This window comes from Heliconius melpomene, chromosome 1, assembly GCF_056956725.1.
Source record: "Heliconius melpomene rosina isolate 202511_hmr_F chromosome 1, ASM5695672v1, whole genome shotgun sequence".
Taxonomy (NCBI): Eukaryota; Metazoa; Arthropoda; class Insecta; order Lepidoptera; family Nymphalidae; genus Heliconius; species Heliconius melpomene.
This window is the reverse complement of record NC_140389.1, coordinates 4,233,824-4,259,758: the sequence shown is the minus strand read 5'-3', so window position 1 is coordinate 4,259,758 and position 25,935 is coordinate 4,233,824. Positions and strand designations below refer to the sequence as shown.

The window sequence follows — 25,935 nt, the reverse complement described above, 5'->3', positions numbered from 1 at the left end:
CCTACTGACATACTATACATTTAACGCACTAGCTTATATCTTGGCTTTGCTTGGATTTATTCTCTATTTAATTTTAGTAATGTAACCTATTTCGTTGTTACGGTAAAAATATCTAATGTAGCTTTTCTCTACAACTGTATAACACATATAGAAGGTTAGGCAAATATATACATAGTTAGTGTTAGGTCACTCTGATGTCTAGTCACTTCGTGCAATGAAAAGTGCAACAAAAATGTCTTTATCTATACTAATATAATAAAGCGGAAGAGTTTGTTTGTTTGTTTGTTTGTTTGTTTGTTTGAACGCTAAGATCTCTGGATCTACTGGTCCGATTTTCATTGTTTTTGTTTTGTATGAAAGCTGCATTCTTCAGAAGTGCTATAGGCTATATAACATTACATTACACATATATACTAATATATTTTAAAGTACTTTCTAATTTGACATGCAATTTATTCTGCCATGTTAATAACAACCGTCGCGTCGCTACGCAACCGCTACCGCGACATTTTGATTTTCACCCTTATGAAAATAAATATAATAGTCACTCTTAACATTTCATCTAAATTGAAATTATAGTTTACTGTATAACATTCTAATAAATAATTAAGGAGATGTCACTGATTCGAAATGACCTAGCCTACGAGTGGTATAGTATGACCGACGCGACGGGCAGATGACGTTGACGGTTTTATAAATTTTCATACATTTTCGAACTATTGTAAATGTTTATGTAATTATTTGCTGTTTATAATTAATTTAAGCTACACTTTGGTTCTCTTCTTATTTTATTTGATATTGCCCGCTAAAATTATCCTGCTTAATAGAGAGAAATGTTTAGTTATTTCGTAGAGTCGATATCTATGTACGCACGCACGGAAAACTTTAGGTACTTTTTCTAAAATTAAGAATATCTATCCTTTAGTTACTTTTAATCCTTTTGTTGGTTAATTTTAATAACTCAGATAATTTTTTCTAATAATGTGTATCTACTTATTATTCTTTTTGATTATTTAAGCTTATATTTTCTTACTAATTCTATTGAAAATTGAAAATAATTTAATGAATATATTTAATAAATATTCTTATAGTTGAAGCAGGCGTAGCCGCGTCCGGGTCCACTAGTAAATAATAATTTTTAAGATGATACATTAATACATATGTGTTGATTTTTATGCATTTTATAAAAAAGAAGTATTTAAACGAAAAAGTTTAGATAATAACAAAATGCGTGGTCGAGTTTCGCAGCTCAACACACCACGTTTCAAGTGAAAAACGAAGTGTCATAAAAAAGGTTCCCTCGCCGTACCCTGCTATATGCGGGATACAGCGTGAAGTAAGTAAAATAGCATGCTACTACGTAGAATGATAAAAATAATATTACATAGCCATTATAAATATCACAAGCATCCCGGACACCCCATTTCATCTCAAGAAAATCGTAATCCGACCTCTTCGGGGAAAAACTCCCTTTTGAATTTAGTATCATTCACTTGTTGTCCCTTTCGCTCTTTGTGTCGTTCTTTTTTTCTTTTATCTAAATTTTTTATGTGTTTTTTCTTGTATTGTGATCTTTTTAATTGCAACAATGTTTCACTTTAAAAAAATACTATATAGTACTAATAGTATTTTACTATGCAATATAAATATAAATGCCTGCAATATGAATTACATACAATATAGATTTTATAATATATTCTATAATCCATATGTAAGGTAAAACCGCGATATATGCGTCACTGGGAATAGATGTTATACCCCAGTTAACCCTTTAATGAAATTTAACTAGTGATAAGTATACATTTATTTATTTTTTTCACCAAACTCGTGGTGGGTTTCTGAGATTCTTACTTTGATTTGATCCTACATCTACAGAATTATCCTAATGGGGAAAATTGTTGGTATGATAAAGGCTTTAATAAGATAATGCCTTTTATACAATAAAACTGAAGAACAGAGTATTTTACCACTAATTTCTCTTTGCCTACACTATAATATCATGACATGCGTGGAAAGAAATGAACATATATCAGACCATTAATGGAATCCCGGAATCAGTAAACAAAATTAACGGCTCGCGACCTATTTGATTTAAAACCCAAATACAATTTTAATGTGAGACTAAAATTAATCCGCCATTTTAATCCGTCATTCCATCCCTGTCATTCCTATGATAATTTACGTATTGCCGTCTTCCTCTGACGCTAGATGCGTAACGACGGCAGCTGGACGGTCTTTTTAAATTTTTTTCATTGTATATTTTTTATTGGTCTAAGCATTTTATATGGCCAGTCCCTTTTTTATTCTTTTGTTGCTTATAATTAATTCTTTTTAGACAAGCGTAGTAATGAAAAGGGAAATTGACATTATATAAAAGTAAAAAAAAATAAACATTTTTTTTATTATACTTATCTAAATTTATAGATTGTTTAGCATGAATAACTCATTTCCTCGTTGCTATTTTTTATTAGCAATAAATGTAATGTTGATATTTCCCCAATATCAATAATAAAGTTCGACGTGAATCACTCCAAGGTTTCTTAGAAATGTTAAATATGTACATATGAGTAAGTTGTACTATACTATATATTATAGTGTAATTCGATCTGGCCATATAAAAGATTTCAACGCACGCCGTTGTAATAATTGTACTCAATTTAGTTATTTTTAGTAGATTAAAAAAGTAGGATTAAAATAAAAAAATATTTTTAATGATTGGCTATATTTTAAAATATTTTATAAAAAAATAACCTAAACAATTCTATAAAGGCATATTAGAGTTTTATACAAGGCTACCAACATAACACTAAACCCTTCGAGAGGACGACAGGAAACGGTAAGCATACCTCTTTTTGTTGGACTCGAAATGTAAAAAATCTTTTCCTATTTGGACTTTTATAAATAATCATAATTAGGTTTTTTAGAAGGTATTTGTAAATTATTTAGTAAGTTGACTACCAAATTATATCAGTTTAGCTTATTGTAATAAACGGCAGTGAGTGAGGAATGGGGTGTTCTAACATTGGGTTCCTACTGCCTACAGCGTGAAGGTAAAAAAGGCAGCTCCATGTTTTTCTTCAAATTTTCAAATAGCAGAGTCAAGGCATTTTTTCCTCCACTTTAAACTGAATTTGGATAGTTTACGTAGTTAGTGACTGAATTCACATATTACTTTATAAAAAATCATTGTGTTTTGAAGTAGGTAAAATGAAATTATGAAAATTTGTCGAAACTAGTGAAATTAATTTCCGTTTAAGTAGCAGCGATAGCGGCCGCTTTCGAGGAAAATTTCAAAGCTCTTAACTTGTTATTGTAGACGCGGAGATAAATATTTCGAAATTTCGTAAAACATTGTAAAAGTTATATTCTAATTTACCTGATATTTCGTTATGTAGAAATTATATCACAACTTCTAGAAAATTATATTTATATTTTTTATATAGGTACGCGTTTCACATATGCTTAATAGTTATAGGGGACTTAACCGTCACGCTTAGTAATAAAAATACCAAGGTTGCCCAATACCCTTATCAGAAACTAGTGAACGTAAAATTCTACTTTATCTGGTTTCCTTATGAATTTTAGTAAATCCTCCTCCATCATGGCCGCCCTGAAGTCTGCTGTAAATGCCTGCCCATTAAACAATGCAAAAAAAAAGATGAGAATATCTAAGTACAGTTCGGCCACAACACGTCGACCGTACTGTACCACTTTACAAAATGTGTAATGTGACAAGCAAATGTGACAAAGACCACCTGCCATCATATATGATTGGCAACTTTGTCATCACCTTCTATGATTGAGTAATATCGTAGTGCACTACAGTTGATTCGATTCTCAGTCGAAGAAATAATTGCAATAGTTTTTTTTTATTATTATTTCATTAGATAAATATTTCTATATTTAATGTTTTGTTTATTTAAAGACATTTCCTTTACTTTTCATATAATTTTATAACTTAGTGCTATACCTTTTTCTATTTAGTACATTCACGATATAAACTTGAAACATTTTTAACGATTCTATCTGATATCGATTTCGACCTAGCGGCCGTATGCTCATATTGTTGGCTTCACACCCACTGACATGATGGCCGAGTTATCGATTATGTGATACGACACGACAGGTGGATCGGTCAACGTACTTTTGTCACGTTAATAACATATATTTTATATCTAATTTCGGATTTGAGTAATATTTAAGTAGCCTTTCTATTATTTCTTTTATTGAAGAAATTGATTCTTAAGGCATAGTCGTAATGTATGTAATCTACGTCTTTGTAAAAGAAACTCCTTTCCCCACCATCTCCAATTTTTTAAAGATAGTATGTATTGAAATGCGAAGCTTAACGTTACATTTTGTTTCAAAGCGAAGAAACGAAAATAAATTAAATATAAAACTCGCATGAGGATCGAACAAACAACCATCACGTTTACACTCACATCCTATCCCACTGCACCAGTACGTCAAAATAAACTTTAAAAAGTAAAATTAACAAAAAAACAAACACATTCTACAAAAGGACAAAAACATCACCGCATTCCTATTGATTTCGGAAGCCTTGTCCATTGATTTATCACCTCACTCACTAATGACGTGCTATCATACGTCGCGCCGGTAGCGGTACTCTGCGTGACCTTTTTAAATATACTAATGTAATAATTGGGATTTGCTTGAAATATATGTTTATTTGGTAACTTTTAGTAGGTATCTCTACATACAGAATAGGGATGAATTATTACCTATTTAAATATACTTATTAAATTTAACTTACTAATCTTCTTTTCTATGCTCTCGTAAGAAGATAAAACGTAGCGTTGGGTTCCGTCTAACTTGAAATATCTTCAAATTGGACAGAAGGAAAGTCGGAGTATTTTACTAAATTCTGCCTATCCTGGCTTCATGCGTGATACAGAAAAAAATATACCATTTTATTTTACTTAAAAAAATATGATATTTTTTATGTATTAAATGGATAAATATTATTGGATATGGTAGATTAAAATGGGTAAGGTTATTAATATATATATCCTTTTTAATAACCTTCCAACAACTATAACCAAGTCAATAGGTTTAAAATAGAAATCGATAAAAACTTAATTTAAAAGGCATTTAGCTATGTCACTTTTGCATTAACGTTTTGAAATATATAAAAAAATAACAATTTAACAACAAAAGGCAGAATAATTGGATAAGCACAGTTAAGTAATATAATTAGTTGTAAGAAGGCAAACAACTATCATCACATTTTTTACGACATTATAATTGTATAATCCTTGTATTTTACATAAAATTTCAGTGGATTAATTGAATTCATTTAATTGATGACAAATCCTTTACAAGCGGTAAATTGCGATTTATAATAACGTTTTGTTTTATTTAATTTTTTCGCTGTATCCTGAACTAAAATTATGTGAAATAATTCGTAACACTTAATGGGGATCGAACCCAAAACCGTGGCTTTTCTAGGCTCTGAGCCGCTCGCTATGACGGCTTCAATTATTTTGGTCTTTATTTATCGTTTTTTATTTCATGCTCTATTTTCTTCCTTCTATCTCTATCTATATTTTCTTTCTTCTATTAGCAATAGACAGAAATTATGTAGGTATTTAACAACGCCTTAGTTTCTGTTTTTTTTTTAATAACAAAATTGATCTACACCAAAACGTATAAAGCCTAAACTTATAATGCTACATTATTTTACCAAGTCAATTTATTTAGTATTTAAATAAAAAAAAACTAACTTTTCTAATACAAAATTTTATTCATATTTTAAGCCTAAACTTATATTTTCTTATTCTATACTTAAATACATTAAAAAAAAGTAAATCTATTAAGCACGCCGGTAACTTACTCAGTACCGGTTGCCCAGTTGTGGGATTATAATAAAAAATGAACTACCATTGTAGCTTTGTGGTTGTCGTTTTGAATCGTTTATAAAATTATTCTCGATAACTCTTTATAATGAGAGACATTTTTAAAGGTTCCTTCAACCGCGTGAAATCGGGGTCAGAACACTGTCGTACGCGGTCACTAAATTAACTATCATATTTTATAACGAATCAAGAGTCGAGAGATGATGATACCACCCTTTTTGTAAACACACTTTAGTAATAATAATTTAATATGAAATTATACTTTTGTAAGGAAAATATATTATTTTGAATGATTTGTGTGTTGTGATTTAAATAAAATTTTGCGATAAGTTGACATGTTTGGGTGTATTGCTAATTTTAATCGTCTTAAGAAAATTATGCTTATTGCTTGTATAAGTAATGTTTCTTTTTTGTTATCAAGTTACTTCTGATTTAGCAAAAGTGTTGTAAAATATAATAAGTAAAGTTCATCAATTTATAATAAATGTTCAATGACTACTACTACTAATAAATATCTCAATAATAGCAGAATTACAGGGAAAGTGTAAAAAAGAGTCACATACTACTATTTATTAGTAATTTTAAATTTAATTGACGCACTTAAATTTACTCACGCACCAAAATATATTAATTATCTATTACATTAAATAAATAGTTTTTGTTCTAAATTGATTATCTTAAAGTTAACAATCAAATAATAGATGCGATAAATACACAAAATAATCTACAATCAATATAATTATATCTAACAAGTAAAATTATAACAATCTGGTATTAGCATCTTAGTATCGTTTCCTCGCATCGTAAATAATATTAAATTTATCATTTATGAATTCCAACACAGCGAGCCGCTACCGTCGGCGCCCTTTGACGTGCCGCCATCTTGAGCGGCCATATTTGTTTTGCTTTTTTTATAAACTTTATAATGCAATGCTCTTGTCACTGTCAGCCGTTATCAAGGAAATGTCATTTAAGGAATGAATTTGCTACTATGATAAAAATAGATAGAAACGAAGTCACTTAGTGTTAGCACTTGCATTGTAGTGTGTTTTAATTTTATTTAATAATTATTTTCATTGGGTTTTGGTTAGTGTTTAATGTGTTGGTTATTTGTGTATAATGTTATGAGTGGCTATGAGAAATTCGGATATGTTGGGACGAATAGAGATGAAAGGTAGGTTTCGTGTATGTTCGGGCAATTTTATTAATATTCTTTATTGCACTTTTTAATGGAAATCAAAACAAACTTTATTAATTGTTCTTGTTACAAGTAAACTTTTATTCATTAGAGATTTTTTCCAATCAACCTATAGGGAAGGGTAAAAATTAAAAAATAAAGATATAAATAGGCAATATGTCTCTTATATAGGTACACATAGATTAAAATAAATACGCGAGTAGGTAACTACTCAGATTCATTCATAAAAGGTACGCCAATTAATAGCTCTTAGAAAATTGTTATTGCTATATAAGCTTGTCCCCCAACAACAATTGCATAGGTATACCTAGGTAGGTACCTATTAGTAAAATAAATCGTTTTCACATTGCAAAATCTCATCTCCCTCCAGATGAAAAACGTGTGAAAATCGTCACGCGGCGACACCCTCTGTGATTTGACAATCCACCGCGAATGATTTCGTTTAAATGTAGGTACCTATTTGGAAAGATTTACAAGACAAACGTACACTTGTGAAATATATATAGGTACGTACATACCTACAGTATTATTTAAATACTAGTGGGCGCGCGCAGCTTCGCCTGCTTATTTGGACCCTTAGGGGTAAACCATGAGTAAACCATGAAACATGTGTTCAATTTAATACTTTTAAGAGTCTAAATTTCAAATTTTATAAAATTCGGTGGCCATTTAAAGATTTTTCCATACAAACTTTCAACCCCTTATTTGCACCCTTAGGGGGAGAATTCTAGAAAACGATGAAATACGTGTTCAATTAAATACTTTTGAAAATGTAAATTTCAAATTTTATAAAAATCGGTGACGATTTAAATTTATTTCCATACTAACTTTCAACAACTAACTTTCCCCTTTAAGGTTGAAATTTTTCAAAATCCCTTCTTAGTGGATGTCCAGATTACGAAAGTAAACATCTGTCCAAATTTCACGTTTCTACGCGCAGCGGTTACGGCTGTGCGTGCGTCTTACCTCAGTCAGTGAGGACAAGTCCTTTTATATATATAGATAATATTTAGAAATCTCTATGAATATATTAGATAAATACATTTAAGCTTTAACCTGTATCTCGCAAATCGCAGGATAGGCAGAGAGAACAAAGTTTTAAGACTTGAGAAGACAGAAAAAGAATTTTCAAAGTATTGAGTGGCGGCACTCAACGCTCTTGTTTGTCTTAAACTAGAGCGAAATAAAAATAATAAATTTCACCGAATAGGATAGAACCCACAACCGCCATGCTTACATTCGGACGCTCTTCCACTGCGCCAAGACGGCCTCTATATCAGAATGTCGTAAGTGGTTATTGAAAAATGGAAAATAAATTGTCTTAACACTATAACTACGCGGGTATATATTTTGTATAGTTAAATATTATATACTTATATACATACAGTCTGGTTGGTGAGGGGTTTTTTTTATTATTTATTTTCAACTTACGGCTTCTGTATGTACCCATATATGATTTTTGATTGAGTGGCAATCAATTTTAAATTAAATTCATGCATCTCACATTTTTCGCGGTAGCCAGAGAGGTGGTATTCTTTCTAATTATTTAAGAGAAAGAGAGTGAGAAATACTTTTTTAGATTTGAATATTCCCCTAAATGGAATTCAAAATCACTACTATATATGTCTGTAATTTTTTTGTTGAATAAAACATAATAAAAACCTGTATTGTATATATAATATATGTATGTGTGTATGTTTATAATACCATCTAAACTTATTAGTCTTGCCCCAGTGTGTGAAAGTTAGCACCTTTCTGTTTATATATGCAATGGACTTGTATCCCAGTTTCATTTGAGATGGGGTGCCTGTAACAACAAACTCGGCTTTTCACTTAATTGTATTTTGATATTGTAAATTTGATTGTTTGCTTGATGCTGTTACATGATGATGAATGTGGGTTCGAAGCCAGTTGAGGGAAAGAAATAAACAAAGTCCAATCTTTTTATTCATTGCTTGTGTAATTTTAACTGCTTATTTGATAAAAAATAAAATTGGATTGGGAGGCACTTGTTTGGTGATTATAAAATTATTATTAATTTTATTATGTCCCATGATCTTTTTTTCAATAAATTTAGAATTTGAGACGTTTTTTTAAATAAATATATTCTTAAATGTTAGTAATAACTATTACCAGTAAACTCAAGTCACACTTTTACGTAAAATAGTAGGCAAAAACTGTCTTGGTGCACATAGTTAACTAAAAAAACTTAAAATGTTTGCAAAAATCGTAAACCGGTATATTTTTTTAACTGCCACCCCAACCGTGGCGTTGCCCGCTAATTGTAAAGTCAACAACAGTGTTTTAGTGTTTGTTGTTTTTCCCCGAGGGCAACTCTCGGGTACGTTTGCGTTTTAAGTTTCTATATAGATAGTTATTTTCTTTTGAATTTGTATTACTATCTTTGTTTATAGGTTGTAGATTCAAATTCTAGTTAGGGTAATTTAATGTTTCTTATATTAGAAATACCTAAAGAACGGAGTGACTACTCTACTAAAGAAACTGTAAAAATCGAAATCTTAAGTAAGATGATGAAAAATATATTAGGTATTAAGCACGATATACCACGAAATATAATTGGTATTTTGATACTAATGAATACTATAAACGTGTAAGTTTTGTCAATAAAGGAAACAGATAAAAAAATAATTAATTAAAGATCTAAATATCTTATCTAGAATAGATACAGCTAACACACAATTTAATTTATAAAATATTACTTTTACTAATATACTGATAATAAATATTTTTTTAATTAACGATACGTACAGTACAGTCAATATGCTATATGCCACAGTGACGTTAGCCTTTCCGAATTTTTGGGCATTGTTTACTCTTGAAGAAAATAAGCAAAAGTGTGAAAAATCCTTAAATCAAATATGCGCAGCCATCTATATCTAAATTCAGGGCGGCCACGACTCGTCAACCGTACTGTATCAGGTCTATTGCAAAGGGAACCGTAAGTGTACAAACACTTATACCCACTTGAGGTAATATTGACGTGGGAGTGACACGTGCCGGAAGAGAAGAGAAGTTGAGACTAAAATAATTTATACGTATTCAAGTGGAAAGTACTTTAGGTACCTACTTTTAATTTACAATTTATTATTTAATTTAAGCGTATGTTTATCAATAACATTTATTTTTAGCACTTGATGCAAGTATAAGGACACTCCATTCTTCACGTTCTGCCTAATTCCGTAAGAATTGAGTAATGAGTACTGAGAACTCAACGCCGGTTGCCCATTTTATCTTCTAGACTGGAAAAACATAAAAAAATGAAATACAAATAATGTTTTATCTACCTCATTCTTCGACGTCACAACAGTGGTATGATACAAATATATATTCTTTCATATCTTAAAGAAGAAAATTGGTTCCCCTTGGATAATTATTGTTAATTAAGCATTTTAGAAAATTCGATTGTGTTTAACTGCAATTTTTGCAAAAAAAATACATAAGACAAAAAAATTAAACAAGAAAAAGAAAAAGAAACAATTTGTTATTATAATTAGAAAACTCACGTCGTATGAAGATAAAATGCAAATTAAAGTAGACTGCAATTTCTGAGTGAGTACTACTAGATAGTTATATGTATTACATTGTTTAATTAATTAATTATCTCTTCTGAACATCGCTTTTATTGTAAGCTATAGGGTTGGCAACTTTTAAGTGCCGACGGTAATATTAAACCCGGAAAAATACTATTAGCTTTCCATATATAAGATTGGACTTTCTTTCTATATTAGTATTTTTATCTTTTAAAGACCTCATTGTTATCGGTTTTGTTTTCTTATGTCAAATCAAGTAATTTCTTTATTACATAGTATAAAACTAAATCGCGTTTTACTATTATAAGAGTAGAGCTTTCAACCTACAAAACGGAGAATTATTAAAAATTAAAATTATATAAAAATTATTTTATATATACATAGATATATACCTATAGTAGAGCTCTTTAGCTGCCTATAAAGTATAAAGTAAAAAATATTTTTCAGTTCAATATTCCTTAATTTACATTAACTTTATTCGAAACAATTTCCGTGCATTTCGAGCAATCAACAAAAATCTTTTTTACTATGAAAATGAAAACGAAAACGAAAAGAAACCACAGTTTTTAATCTTTCACGAGACATTGCAAATTCTTTTCGCAATTTTCTCTCAATTCAATTTTCCCTCTAAAAGGACCACGAATTTTCATTTCTAAATGCCCACCATTAAATTTAACAGCCCTGTAATACGCAAACTTTTTACACGAGAGAAATCCACCATTTTGAATGAAATGACGTATCTCGAAATGGCGCGCGATGTGGCGAATAAAAATGCTACGACTTTCATGTATTCAGCCAACCATTTAATTTTTTAATTGTTGATTGCAGATTGTTTCTTCACAATGCTTTTTATGTGAAAGTCGTATTTCAGCTTTTCTTCAAAAAATATGTATCAGATATTTCACATTAAGTTAATAGCAATAATAATGTTGTTTATTACATACACACGTAAAATAAAAAGTGAAATTTTAAATAAAATAGCGGTTGTATCATTAAATATACGCATATAAACACCAAAAACGTTACCAAATATTATTTTTTTTGTCTATCTTCACTAGTTTTATCATTATAAATAAAGATTATACATTAGCATGAAAAATTGCTTAGCCTCAAGTGTGAATTGCTGTGAAAACAGATAAATAAGAAGGCGCGTGTGCGCCGCGTGCGGCTCACAGATTATAAATGACTTTATACAGTGGCTAGTGACAAATTGTATAATTGAAACGAAAACGTAGAGTCATCACACAAAGTGGAGAAATTACGGGTGTGGCTTCTCACACTTTAGAAATAAGAAAAAGCTTACTACTAGATTTACAATAGTGAGTATTATATGATATTATATAATTATTTATTTTTAATGCATTAAGTTATATAGCGATTAAAACTAGGTTTTATCAATATTACGCTTCTGTGCCTATCATTACTGATGTGAACTCATATATGTACTGTACATACTGTTGATATCAAGTATCACATTGCCACACTACGCAGATTACAGCAGTTGGTGTAACTAAATTTATTATTTAAATTGTTTAACATATTTTAAAAACGTAGTTACTCGTAATTTGATTGGTAAAAAAGTGTAAAACATGAATAATTTGTATTTGCTTATACTGTACTGCCATTTACAATTAATTTGAATACAAAAGTATCTATTATAGAGAATAAATAATTAATTTTAAGCATCAATTTTGATTATTATTTTTACTTCGCCACAAAAAGACTATTACGCAGTGTTTCAAAATCCATTGAATAGAATCCATGGGGGTGCTTTTACTATAGAATTTATCTCGCCCTCCCACTCTATGATAAGTTAATCCGTGGTACCCCCTCGTGGGCACTGTATAGGGCATACTTATATCGAGATTCTTTATTAGCAACTGTTTCATTTTTGTGTTTCATTTTTTAGCTTTACTTTAGTAAGCAGAGGGAACCTAGTGTCAAGACACTAAGTTTCCCAGTTTCCACCTAATTTACGAGACATTTCGGGTTGAGTTGAATTACTAAGTATAGTTTTTATATACCTATTTATAAATTTATTTGTGTAAATTTACTATAAGCTGAAGCTTGAAGCTACAACATGTAGTAGAGTACCTAAGAGGCGACTACGGTAGTCTACTTACCTAGAAAATTGACTATAGCATCACGTGAACATATAGCTTAATTGGCTTAAACGCTTGGATAGTATCCAAGAACAGATACAAATCCTTCGTATAAAATTTAAACATTCCTTGAGCTTTGCTTACTTAAATTTAATTTAAAATGAAAATGTAAAAAAATATATAATATAATGTGTAATATATTGAACGTAGTGATACAATTTTCAAGTAACAAAATATTTGTAACAATTAAAAATATTCTAAATATGTCTAACTAATTATTAGAAAAGGATACTTAATTATTCCAGCAGTTAGAATTAATAAATTATATAACAATTTACAGTACGTACACAACCAACACAAAACGGAAGTAGCTTCACAACGAATAATACAGGATATTACCAAACAGTTAGTCAAATAAAGCAAACTAATATCATTCAATCATATTTAACGCCCCTCGCCTATAATTTATTTGATAAATTTCAATTTACCGACAACTCGGTTAGCCCCTGCTATGCAACGCTGCCAACATTATCATGGTAATAAAATAACTCATTGATTTCTAAGGGGCAAAGGTGAAGAAAACATTGTATTTCCAACCCAGTAGTGCCAACATAAGGTTGAAAATGAGATTTGAAACTGTAACCACTGCTTCCCTTAACGCTAATCTGTCACAACTTGTCTTGCAACCCCAGTGCGATGTTGCTAGTTGAATTTATGTGTTAACATGATTTATGTGTTGCCAGCCCTCGTTTTACGTGATGAAATATAGCTGGTTATGTTAAAATATAATGTATTTCGGGGGTTCTATGTATCTAATTATTATTGTTGCCTTTTGCAACTGATGCTGTTATTTATTTAGTAATAATAAATAATGTATAGTATATGTACCTAACAATTAATCTAGAAAATTAAAAAAGTACGGAACTTATGTATAAACGTATCTTTGACGTTACTTGCATTAGCGAGGAGATTTATCGGGCTGTTTTTCAGCAGAAATTTATAAACCTCTATTTTAAGTAACAGTATTTCACAATATGATATTAATATAGGCAGCTAAATGAACCTTACTTAAAAGTTACCACAACTACAACTCGTATAATAAAACTCATTAATGTCGTTTCGAACCTGTAAGTTATCTCTAACTTATCGTGATCCAGTTGCAGTAACCTTTCAATTTGAACGAGATACGACATACTAGGTTTAACTTGTAGAATTGCTTGTGCAATTTGTGCAATATTATTGTTTATGATACATTTTTGATTGCAAATTAGTTCTTTGGCCGAAATGAGTTGTTGATCGGTGACGTAACTAACAAGTTCCTAGTATTTTATGACGTTGAAAAACGATGTAAGATGTCACACCTCTGTCTACCAACTACAGGGGATAGGTAGTAATAAAAGTCATTATTTGGAAAAATATTTGTTTTGTTTATTTCTTAAATAATCAAAACAAACAAGTAAAACAATATTTTATAACAAATTCTATAATTCTAGCTAAAACTGTTTCTAAATCACAAAAAAAGTATCGCTAATCAAACACTAGTACCTTAACATTTATCATCCAAAGTGTTTACGCAAAAATTTTCTCAATTAATTAGGCACATCCCCAAACTAAACAACGCTTCCAAATCCTTGAGCGGCCATTACGCGCTGTCAAACTGACAGTTGACGTACAACGTTGCCAGATACAAAATGGCTACTACACATACACAATAAAGTTGTTTTTATCTGTTCACATCTCACCCCTTGATATAGTTAACACGTCATTAAAATACCGTAGGGACGTCCCGGGGTCAAACTCTGCGGAAAACGGGAAAATAATAAGTTTCAAACGACGCTTGCGGTTTGGTGTTGAGGCGCGTGGCGGAGATTTTTAATGCCTAATTACGTTGGAGTGTACAGTTTCTTTCACCTTTTTGTTATATTGGTTAAATATTTTTTATAGTTCGTAAGATTTATAAAAAAATTTTAAATAATGCAGTTTTAATAATAAATATAATTTCGAGCTGGAATGTTTATATATCTGTGGTCTAGTTAGATAAGACAAAGCCTTCGGCTTCGTCGCGTAACAGGCTGTGTCTACGTAGATAAAAATTATAGGTCATCGAGGTGATGAATTACAAATACAACCCATTTATCTATTACGTATTTTTAAAGTAAAAAGTTGTTTTTAAGTAAAACAAAACAAAATACTACCCCATTGTCACAATATTTACATATCTATAAATATGATGGAATTATCGATTTTTATACTAAGGTAGGTAGGCATTCGATTTTGATGGATGGTGAGATTTGGATCTAAATTAAAATATGAGAATGAACATCTTTTCACCTGAATTTCTTTAAGTAATAATTAAATTACTTCTTTAATATTCTTATCTAAAATAGTGTTCGTTCGTAGAATGATGTATTTATAATTGTAACAAAACATTACATCGTGCCGTCGGCAACGTTTAATAAACTAAGGATCTAAGATTTTAAACAAAAAATTGAAACGCACTTATCAATGTTTTGAGTATCTTTGCCATACTTCTAGAAAAAAATATCCATTAGAAATGTAATCATTATTAATTTTACCTTTTCGCTTGCAATGTAATAGATAAGTAATTTATTGTTATTGCATATTTTCTTTGACGTCTCCTGTTAAATTAAAACTATTATAATATTACTTTATCTGCTTGCGGCATGCTCAGATAACAAAAGGACTTATGACAAATTAATCCAAGAAGCAATTCTTTACGGAGCGATTGCAAAGGGCAGAAATGGATGGCACTTTCACTTTGCATTTTTCAGAACTTTGATATATAAATTTGTTTTTTCTTACATATTTATATGAATTGATATTTGTAACTGTCGTTCAGCGGTACAGCATTTGATTGTAAACCGACGATTGCGAATTCGATTCTCTTGGGAGAATGAATCAATTTCCTTACACATTTAAATAATATAAAGTATTTAAATAATATAAAGTTGTGCTACTCTTGGCTACTAAAAGTTGCATGCTTTTCCATTAATAGATTAAGCATATCGATAGATTTCAAAGTTAATATAAGTTTTCAAATGATTTTAATCGTACCAAAGTAGGTACATATTATAGAAATAAATAGTTATGTAAATTTAATAAGTTTAAGAACATTAAACGGACAGACGCTAATTATCTTATATAGATATAATTTATTAGTCATTTACCGTTTAAAACTTTTAGTTTTATTGAAGCGATCAATCTCGTAATCTACCTGTCAACAGCGTAATGTCATAGTACCAATCATTTCGGATATCAATTAACATATTAAATGGCGAAAAAAATATACTATTATTTATATTATAAGCGTTTAGTTCTCGATAATTTCAGATGAATCATACTGTGGCTACTTTCGAAAGCTTAAAGTTTATCGAAATCACCTTTTCGATCGATAAAGCGTAACAAGATATTACACGAATATACCATTAGCAGTCATAGACAAGCGAGCATAAACAAGCAAGTAGCCCTATCAGGAATCGGCCGTGAAGATAATATCGCAGCCAGCGCAAAAAAAAAAGAAAAAAGCCATGTCACGAGGATTAGAGCCGGGCTCATTGTCAACGATGACAATTGAAATACATCTGTCCCGTTTCAACTCAGCTGCCTTGTAAGCGAGGGAGGGAGACGGGTATATGTCTATTTATTTTCACTTTTCTATGGCTAGGTAATGTGACAGTTTTCGTATGAAATGTTTGTTTGGAATGGCTGAATGGGGGTTTCGGTACGTATGTTATGTTGTATTATTTTTATTTTTAATCCGTAAGCGAGCGGCCGTTTGAAAAGTCTAATAACGATTTTGCGCCCCTGAGTTTTGATGTATAATATAATTTGATACAATGAATGCTTGGATAATTATTTATAACTATAGAAAGAAAGTTATATAAATAGGTATGTATATGAAATAACTGATTTTACTTTACTAGTTATTGATTGTGGGCCTGTTTTACCATTGATTATTACCATTTTTTTTTATTTAATAAAAATCAAATAAAACTAAACAGTCTATTAAACAAAATGGATATGAAATTGTATTACGAGTTAGCAACATGTAATAAGCAATCTCTACAAACATAGAGAAAGTAATAATTAGAAGGCAAAGAATGCCTGAAGAATATCTTTTAAATAGTTTTTTTTAATAGAATACTCTAGAACGCATTCCACTATATCTATTACATACAAAACCATGTTAATCAATTTAAGCATGTGTACGAGACAAGTTAATCATTCACTAAAAATGTTACACAAAAGCATCGATTTAGAGCAGACAAGCAGTCTACCATAGTCTATTCATTAAAAAAAACGTACAACCAATTAATCATCTAATTTTGTTTAACGAAATGTCAACCGTCTTGTTTAAAAATGTAATTCAAGTATAAATAATAGCCGTCTAGTATTTTTAAAGAGATTACACATTTAAAGTGTTTATGACCGACTTTCTGTTGCTGCAAGACTAATGGTTGGAACGTTTCTACGATTAATATTGTCTTTAGTTATTTGTTTTTTAAGATATGCCTTAGTAACAATTAAATACAAACATACAGGTTGATAAATGTTGGTCATTGCTTTTAACAAGTAGTAAAAACTCTGAAAAAAATCGTTTTTTGCCATATATCTAGGTAATCGGACAGAATGGAATATAACGTCACTTCTTGTCTATCACAATTTTCATTCTACTAAAAATAGAGAGTCTATTTGCCTTGGACATTGTTTTTCTTGACCAGATAAATTATTATATAATAAATTATCATAATTTTTTTCAAAAGCCTCCTGACGTTATGCTAAAGTTTAAAGTTATTTATTCATTATTTTTATTTTGCAAAAAGTACACATATAGCAGGGTAGACAGTAAGAACGTAGTATTAGGACATGCCGATCTCTTCGTTTTCGGAAATAATCCATTCCTTTGAGTAGGAATCGAACTCACAATCTTTGCACTTACAATCAGATGGTATGTCTCTGTACCACAACGACCTCAAGCCCAAACTTTTATAAAAGTCACATTATTATTATTAAATTATTCTTATTTTATTAAATCCATGTAAATACATGTAAATTAAATGCAATACATAAATAATTACATAGGTATGCTAATATTTATAATACATATATAACAAATTAAGACAACTCAACGCCATGCCGCGTATACAACTATAAAACAACAATTATATTATGTATGTAGATTAGTTTTTGTCATTAGTATTCAGTTGGAACTGGTTGCTGTACGTTTTATGACATAAATATATTCACACGCGACTAAATGATGCAAGAAATTAATTTCGGCGTCCAGTTCATATTTTAATTTGTTATACATAAATGTGTTCTTAGGGTTCCGTAGCCTAAAATAAAAAACCGACTTGACGTCACTTACAGGATCACTTTGCTGCGACTGCTATATCTGTCTGTTTGTCTGTTCGTCTGTCAAGGCTATTCTTAAGATCACATGTGAATGATTTATCCAGATGTAAAGTCTCGAGGAGGAGAGAATAAAATAACCTTCTACGTACAAAGAAAATATACTAGCGTTTTATGCGTAATTTTAGTAATCAGAACCTATAGAGTATTTTCCATTGACTTCTCTGAATCAACAGGATATACCTTATTATTCTTAATTAAATTGGTACAGACCCACAGAGAGGGAGTCTGACTCGCACTTGACTGTTTTTTTTAAATGTAATATATTAGAGGCACGTAATTAGAAGCGAAATATTCACATATCGATTAATTCTAATCGATTTATAAATTCTTTGCAAAATATAGATAGGTGTTTTATAGTTTATTGTAAAAAATATACAAATTTATTTGTAATTTATAATCAGTCAATCAAAATAAGATTTATGGTTATTTACAAATGGATATAAGTTTAACGTGTATATAGTTCTTCTTGCTTCTTTTATTACATTTAGTTTACAATATCAAAACTCGTTAAATATTCAATTCCACAGGATAGAATTTACTTATTTTGTAGTTACTTCCCGTCGGTAAAAGGCCTTACTTATTTAAATCAATACTCTCAACACAACTTGGAACTTGCCTACCCCGTTATATGCGGGATACAGCGTGAAGTTAATAAAATAGTTATAAAAGTAATAACTTATTATATATTAAAATAACCTTTTTTTCTATTCTTTAGGTGTAAATCCAAGGAAGCAAAGAAGAGAACGAACAACATTCACTCGAGCTCAGCTGGACGTGTTAGAGGCGCTGTTTGGCAAAACTAGGTATCCTGACATCTTCATGAGGGAAGAAGTGGCGCTGAAAATTAATTTACCAGAATCTAGAGTTCAGGTACAGATTTAGAAATAATTTTATTCCGATAAGACGGATAAAAAGAAATAGGGTGGTCTTGACACTGGGTTGCATTTGCTGTAGAGAGCATAGAGATAGGACACTCTGTTTCTTGTTTTTCATTCTGATTTATATTTTGTATGTTGGTTGAATTAATTTCCTTTCCTAAATAATTCTTTAATTCGATTCCTATTCTATGGTATAAAATATAGACATGATGTTAAAGCACTATTTTCTCCTTAAAAACGCAACGCATGGGTAAAAATAAAAACAGAACAAAGTTTTTAGTTCTTATAACACAAAATATAATTTAATAATTTGTACTTATAAGAAACATAAAAAATAAATTTAAAATCCCCAAGTAGCTGCAAGTTTACGCGTCTCTTAACTTTATATAATAAATGCCTGTTTACTCAAACTAATTTAATAAGCGATAACGACTCGTCGAGTGGAATGGGGCTTCATTTGCATAATCTTTTTTAAATAAATATAAGAAAATCGAATTTTTATCTGGCACGAGGCAAAGCCGATGATGTTGAATAAGTTTAACAATTAACCTAAGACACGGTAGAGATCAATCATGCTACTGAGATTGACGAACCACCCGCAAATGAAAAGCTATTAAATTTAATGGCATTAAATATTTAAATATGTGACATTATAGTTTGTAGTGACTTGAGTACAGTAAAGTTTTCGTAACATTAGGTTCCAAAAATGTATGTGACCAAATAATGTTTATTAAACTATAGAGAATTAGAAACAATGTAAAGTGACAGCTTAGACTGAAGTGTCATAGTTGTGCGAATTTTAGTTTAGTCTGGCGTTAATTTGTATAGATATGCAGTGATGGTCAATAAACTTTAATGAAATAGCTTTTGTTAAAGAAAGCTAATATTTCAGCCATATAAAACGTTTTCCATTATATATAGGAATATTAAGCTTAAGCTGTGTTGTGTTGTTTATTATATATAAAATTACTTCTATATGAATGTAATCGAGAATGAATGAACATAAATATATTCTACTTAACAAAGACGTAGAACGAAATGACAGAAGTTTCTGATAAGTCGGTTAAAATTAAACTTTCCCAGCGTTTCCCCGTCGAAACCTCACGTTTCACTGAACTCTGATTCGCCGAAACGTTCAATTTATAGCAACACGGATAGGGCATTAGCGCACAATCGAATTATGCGTTCCAAATTTGATATTTGAAAATCGAATCATTTAATCCTAACCATTGTTTAGTGATGTTGACATCACAACGAGGCAAGACTTTCAATTTTCATTCCATTTGTGGTTGTAAAATTGTAGAAAATGTTTTTTTGTTAAATTTTGCTTTTGGGCTCCCAATTTAATAACTCATCCCACATATGATTTTGATAGCCAAAAAAACTATAAATTCTTTTCGTTTTATCTTCATTCGTTAAGTCATATCCACACATATCATTCTGTTCTTCACTTTTACCCTCTTTACCATAAATTGTATTTTATTTCAAACAGCATAATTAATCCTTAAACACGTAAAAAATAATTATTATTATACTAAATAAATTTAGTTTTTTTATATATTAAGGGCTAATGTATTAAGCTAAAGCAATGAAACATCGAAAATAAAAGCAATAAAACGTCTATATGGCATAAAAACTCCTTGCTGAGATTAAAATTTTCATTCACTCATTATTTCAAGCCCCGCCATCTTGGTCATTAGTCTATTCTCTTGATTATAATCTGTGCAGGGCTGTAATTGGTTCTGATCGTATCCACAGATAACGATTAATTGCCTCGTTTGAGCAGTGTTGAGTATATTATATTATTATTTAGAAAATTGTGTTTTAATAAAATAAATATTTATTAGCAAAATTTTATACTCGTACTTAATTTCATTTAAATGCTAGACATTTAAAAAAAAATTGGACCTGTAATTATTTTTCATACAGCACCGTTGAATTATTATGATTTGATATTTCATTGTGGTTAGTCCTATGAATATAATAAACATTACTTTAAAATATTTTTGACATTCACCTTTAAGCGTAGAAAGTAGAAACGCTTCGGCAAGCTAAAATAATCATTTTTATTAGGTACTCGTAAAAGTAAATGTTTACTCTTGTTATTATAATTTTTTTGCAGGTTTATTGCAAAATTATGAATTTCTAACATGTGTAATATTTATTTATGAATTTAATTTAGACTAACAATCTATTATTCAAAAATGAAGTTACATTGACCACAAACCAACAGATGTTACTATAATCAGTATGTAGTCGTTACCTATTAATAGTAGGGTTCTCAGTTCGATTATTGTTTGTACATCAGCTTATTTGCGATTTACACACTTCTTGTTTATTCGGGGATATACCATATCACTAACCATATGTACCACTGGTTGAGTTAATTAGGACGTAAAGTTAGATCTTTGCATCATGTAAATATTTGTAATGGCAACACCTACACATACAGTTCTGTAGTGCCTTTTCAAATTTAAATAAGAGCTTTAGAAAAAACAGTAGTTTTGATTACAACAAATTAGCATTTGTTTCATTTGATATCTATTCCAATTTGCGGACTAGAACGGACCCAACAATAGGTTACCATTTATCGCCAAATTCAGTCTATAGTTACACTTATCACTCTTGTTGAAACGAACTTACCCGATTGTCAATATTTTTAATTTAGATGTTTTATTTCTATTTCAAATTTAATTATTGAAATAGAGTGCTGCAACACTAGATATACCCTACTTACCTCTTTATACTCGGGATACAGGATGAAGCTAAAAAAGGAAAAAATCCAAACACTCGTTGAATTCCGATATTATTTATTGTTAAGTGTAAAATATATAACATGCATAATTACAAAATGGCCGATGCACATCTGTTCGATCGCTCGTTGCTCTTTTTCACGTACTATATTAACTCGTTACAATGCGAGGGCGATAATCCTTGCGCGGTTTGTGTACGCACGGAACATTTCTACTGCCGACGGTGCTAACTTATACTGCCCTTTGTGTACTTTCCTTACTGATATGGATACTAAATTGGGTTTCAGATATGATATATTGTTATACGTTAGGTATAGGTACCTACCGTATAAAGTTTAGTTGGTACCTGACATCACTACATGATTATTGGTATAGACTGTAATCACGATACTTGTGAGATCGATTCCTATTAGTTAAATGTGTTGAATGACTGAAATGAATATGTTTAATGTTTCTTTTCTTTTCCCCCCCTCTCAAATGACAAGTAGTAGTATTAAATTCCGTCTTTTAGTAATTTAATTATGTTATTTTATCATAATCAGCCTGTTAAAAGATATTTTTTTAAAATTAGGTCAGCATCTGTTATCAATACATCAATTATCATCGTGTTTTCGAAACATCCATTGATTGTATAACAATTTCTAATATAATTCTTTTTTAAACAGGTTTGGTTCAAAAACCGACGAGCAAAGTGTCGACAACAGTTGCAACAGCAGTCCAACTCGCAGATATCCAGCAAGTCCTCGTCCAGTTCCAAAAGCATATCATCTACTAACTCTATAAAAAGTTCCTCATCGTCAAAGATCTCCACGTCCAAAACGTTAACAAACTCCTCAAACTCATTAACTACTACTCAGAATACCTCCAGCATCACCACTTCTTCCCCCAACCTTCCCACACCTACAACTTCAGTTAGCCCCCCAATTAACGTTATATGCAAGAAAGAGGCAGCCCCATCTAATTACGATTCGTCTCCATTAAACAAAAACTTATCTATTTCCCATCATTATAATTCAAATGACGCTTTAAGAATTAGCAAAGAATCCGATCCCCTATCAAACGTTCACAATTATGGGGTTACTCCAAAACAAGAACTATATAACAGTCCGAAAAGATTAGATTATTCGAGCAAGGTAGATTATACAGAGAAGTTTGGGAGTAACCTTGTGAAAGACCAATATAGCTCCCGTTTAACGGGTAACCTGACCCCCTTAGGGTCCAACTCCTCAATCATGACGACTCCCTCTCCTCCTATAACTCCTCAAAGTCTGAACGGTCCTGGAAACGTTTATCACCCGGACAGCTATAATAGTTTCCATTGGCCGGGAAGTTCGGACTATATAAGAAGTTACTCGAGCTCTCACCACCATCAGGGATATGGGCAAAGCGCTTACAACTCGCCATATTATCCTAGTCAGGTAGTTATATATTAAATTTAGATTTTCAGCTCTTTTTTTTTACCTAACGTTTTCTTATTTGCATATATTGTTGAAATTGATCCAATTTCACTGTACAATAAATAAGTCGATATAATGTTATACTTAATATAATTTTTGCTATACTTCTTTGACTTTCATGTAACTAAATAAAAATAAGATATTTTAATTATTAAAAAAAACCTTAGTAAAGAACAAAATATGACTTGAACTACATTAATTACATACTAATATACATTTTTTTTCAGATGGAATACTTCAATGGTTCATCAGTGAATCAAACACACGGTCATTCACACAACTTAACCGCGAACGGCAATCAGCTCTACAATCAAGTGTCGTTTAACAACCCTTCCCCTCCCTCCTGGCCCTCTCACCCTAATATCCTTTCCTCAGGTCCTGAATCCCCTGAAAATCAGGCCCAAAACACCCCCCACTTGAGCATGCTCCAAGCGTCTCAAATTACGAACTTTTCCAACACAGGAAATAGTTATTTCGCACCGGAAAAGTACGGAATAAATATGGTGTAGTGTTTCTAGTCTCTTATTTAGTAGGTGTAAATATCCTATTTTAACTGACCTCGCGTATTATTCAAGGTATTGTTGCTCGTGTACTTAATCTGTGGTCATCTTTTCGAATCGTGTTTTGGGTAACTGTCAAAAATGTGCCGCCATTGCAAGTGCTTTTTTCGTCTCCGAAACGTAATGGTGGCGCAGTTTTGACAGCTGTCAAAGTGCGATGTAAGTACATATCAATTTTCGTTTTCATCTGTAGTGTCATAAGTTAGGACTTTACTGAGCAATACAACTTTGAATAAATCGCTTGGTAGAGTAACTTTAGTCTTCGCTCGTAACTTAGATTTTTGGGCAAAACTTAGAATCGAACTGTGTATTTTTAAATAATATGAATTTTAAAATAAAAAGGTAAGGCACTTAACGGTTTATAGCCATCTACTAAAGCATTACCATATACATCCGTGAAAAACAATAATATCTCTTTGGCAGTACGATTTTAAAATTTGCCCATTTCCTAATTTACAGTTCGCCCAATAAGACTTTAATTTAACGCTGCTTAAAATCGACTTTCAACGAAACAATCTTCAAGGCCTAATTAATTTTAATATCGGCTTAAAGTTGCCATATTGAAAAATAAACATATTGTTGCTTGTACATTCCCTTGAGTCATATCACTTATTGTATTAAATAATTTAGATTACGACGACGCTTGGTGAGTTCGCGTACATTCATTATAATTGTATATATTGAAAAAATACTTAAGAATTTTTATTTTTAAATGAAATTTGTAAATGTGCGTGCTATAATTGTATATGTGAAATGTGTAGATGATAAATTAAGTGTTAATTAGTGGCCACAGAGCCATACTTTGGAGCTTCAGTTTCTTATGAAATTTCGTGGTTGAGAATACAGAATAAAGTTTTTCAAAATGGCCGCAAAAGTTCCAAAGGTCGGCATTACTCTGTGGTTGTTTTGATTTTTAACTTGTTGCACACAATAGTGCAAGAGCAATGTACAGAGGATGTAAAAATAATTTATATAATAGTATAATTATTCGTTCTACTAGAATTTGCGTGACAAATTCTTAGATGCGAGTATAATTTATTTGTTTATAACTATTTTTCAAAGACAAAATTTGCCGTTACAAAGAGATTACTAGGTTTAAATTATATAGAGTATAAACTATCAGTTTTTTTTAAAAATCGAAACTAAATAAACGAATGGTTGCAAAAAATCGGTATTCGTTAGATATCGATATTATAAATGTTTCATTGTTTGAAATTTTTTATGGAAGTCGATTATTTTAATAATTTTTGGACCGATTTTTTGCAATTATGTTTTATTTTACGGTGAAGTGGTTTTCTTTTATTTAATTTACGAAATCGTAGGTGGAATTGTAATGAAATTAAATATAGTACATTTTATGCTTGAACATAGCTAAGTTAGTGTGTACCGTTCGAACAGTCAGTGTATTTTTTTTAAGTTAAGTTGTAATATTATTATTAATTGATAGCTATTGAAATATTGAATCCGAATATATGCATATAAAATACAGTTTTGTGTTTCATTTTGTTTATATCCCCAGTGACAAGTTAATTAATATAATAAAAATATTTTTAATAATAATTTTCCAAAGCTTAAAAAACCCTTTTTTTGTTACTTAAAAAAATACAATAGGTCTTTATTATAATAAAATTCAATATATTGCATTACCACTAAGGGAAAATATTATTTTCATTTATACGCTCTGGTAATAAGACAATGCGCGGCGTTAAGTTCTGCTGCAAAATACGCAATGTCATCTATAACATACAGGCTATACGCCAAATATCTACTTTCTACTAGGTGTAATTATCATGAAGGTGGATAGTTAAGTGAATAAATAAATATTATACATTCATTAATATTAATTAAGGCTAGTCATGGCGCAGAGGTACAAGCGTGCCTGTCAACGCGACGGTTGCGGGTTCGATTCCCAGAGGGATTCGGGAAAATTTAATATTTCATATTTTCTTTTCTTTATTCTGGCATAAATTTTAATAAAATATTGTACATCTAATACAGAAATGGCAAGAATAAAAATTTATTGAACTTAAACCAATGTCTAAGTGTTGAAGTAAATTTAAAACGTTCTAATTAAATAAGAGCTATGTTGTTATTACCTGAAGTAACTGAAATAAAAAAAAATAC

The 25,935-nt window shown here is 30.6% G+C and overlaps 1 protein-coding gene across 1 annotated transcript in view; it reads left to right on the top strand.

The window, feature by feature from the left end:
* The window catches only part of LOC146541005 (uncharacterized), a 51,439-nt gene extending 26,140 nt beyond the window's left edge, over window positions 1-25,299 (top strand). Inside the window, exons 3-5 of the mRNA XM_085187112.1 lie at window positions 18,879-19,033; window positions 22,460-23,212; window positions 23,479-25,299. Of these exons, the coding sequence (XP_085043238.1) occupies window positions 18,879-19,033; window positions 22,460-23,212; window positions 23,479-23,760 (1,190 nt within the window). The 3' untranslated portion in view covers window positions 23,761-25,299. The remainder of the gene's footprint in view (window positions 1-18,878; window positions 19,034-22,459; window positions 23,213-23,478) is intronic.
* The last annotated feature ends 636 nt before the right edge of the window (window positions 25,300-25,935 follow it).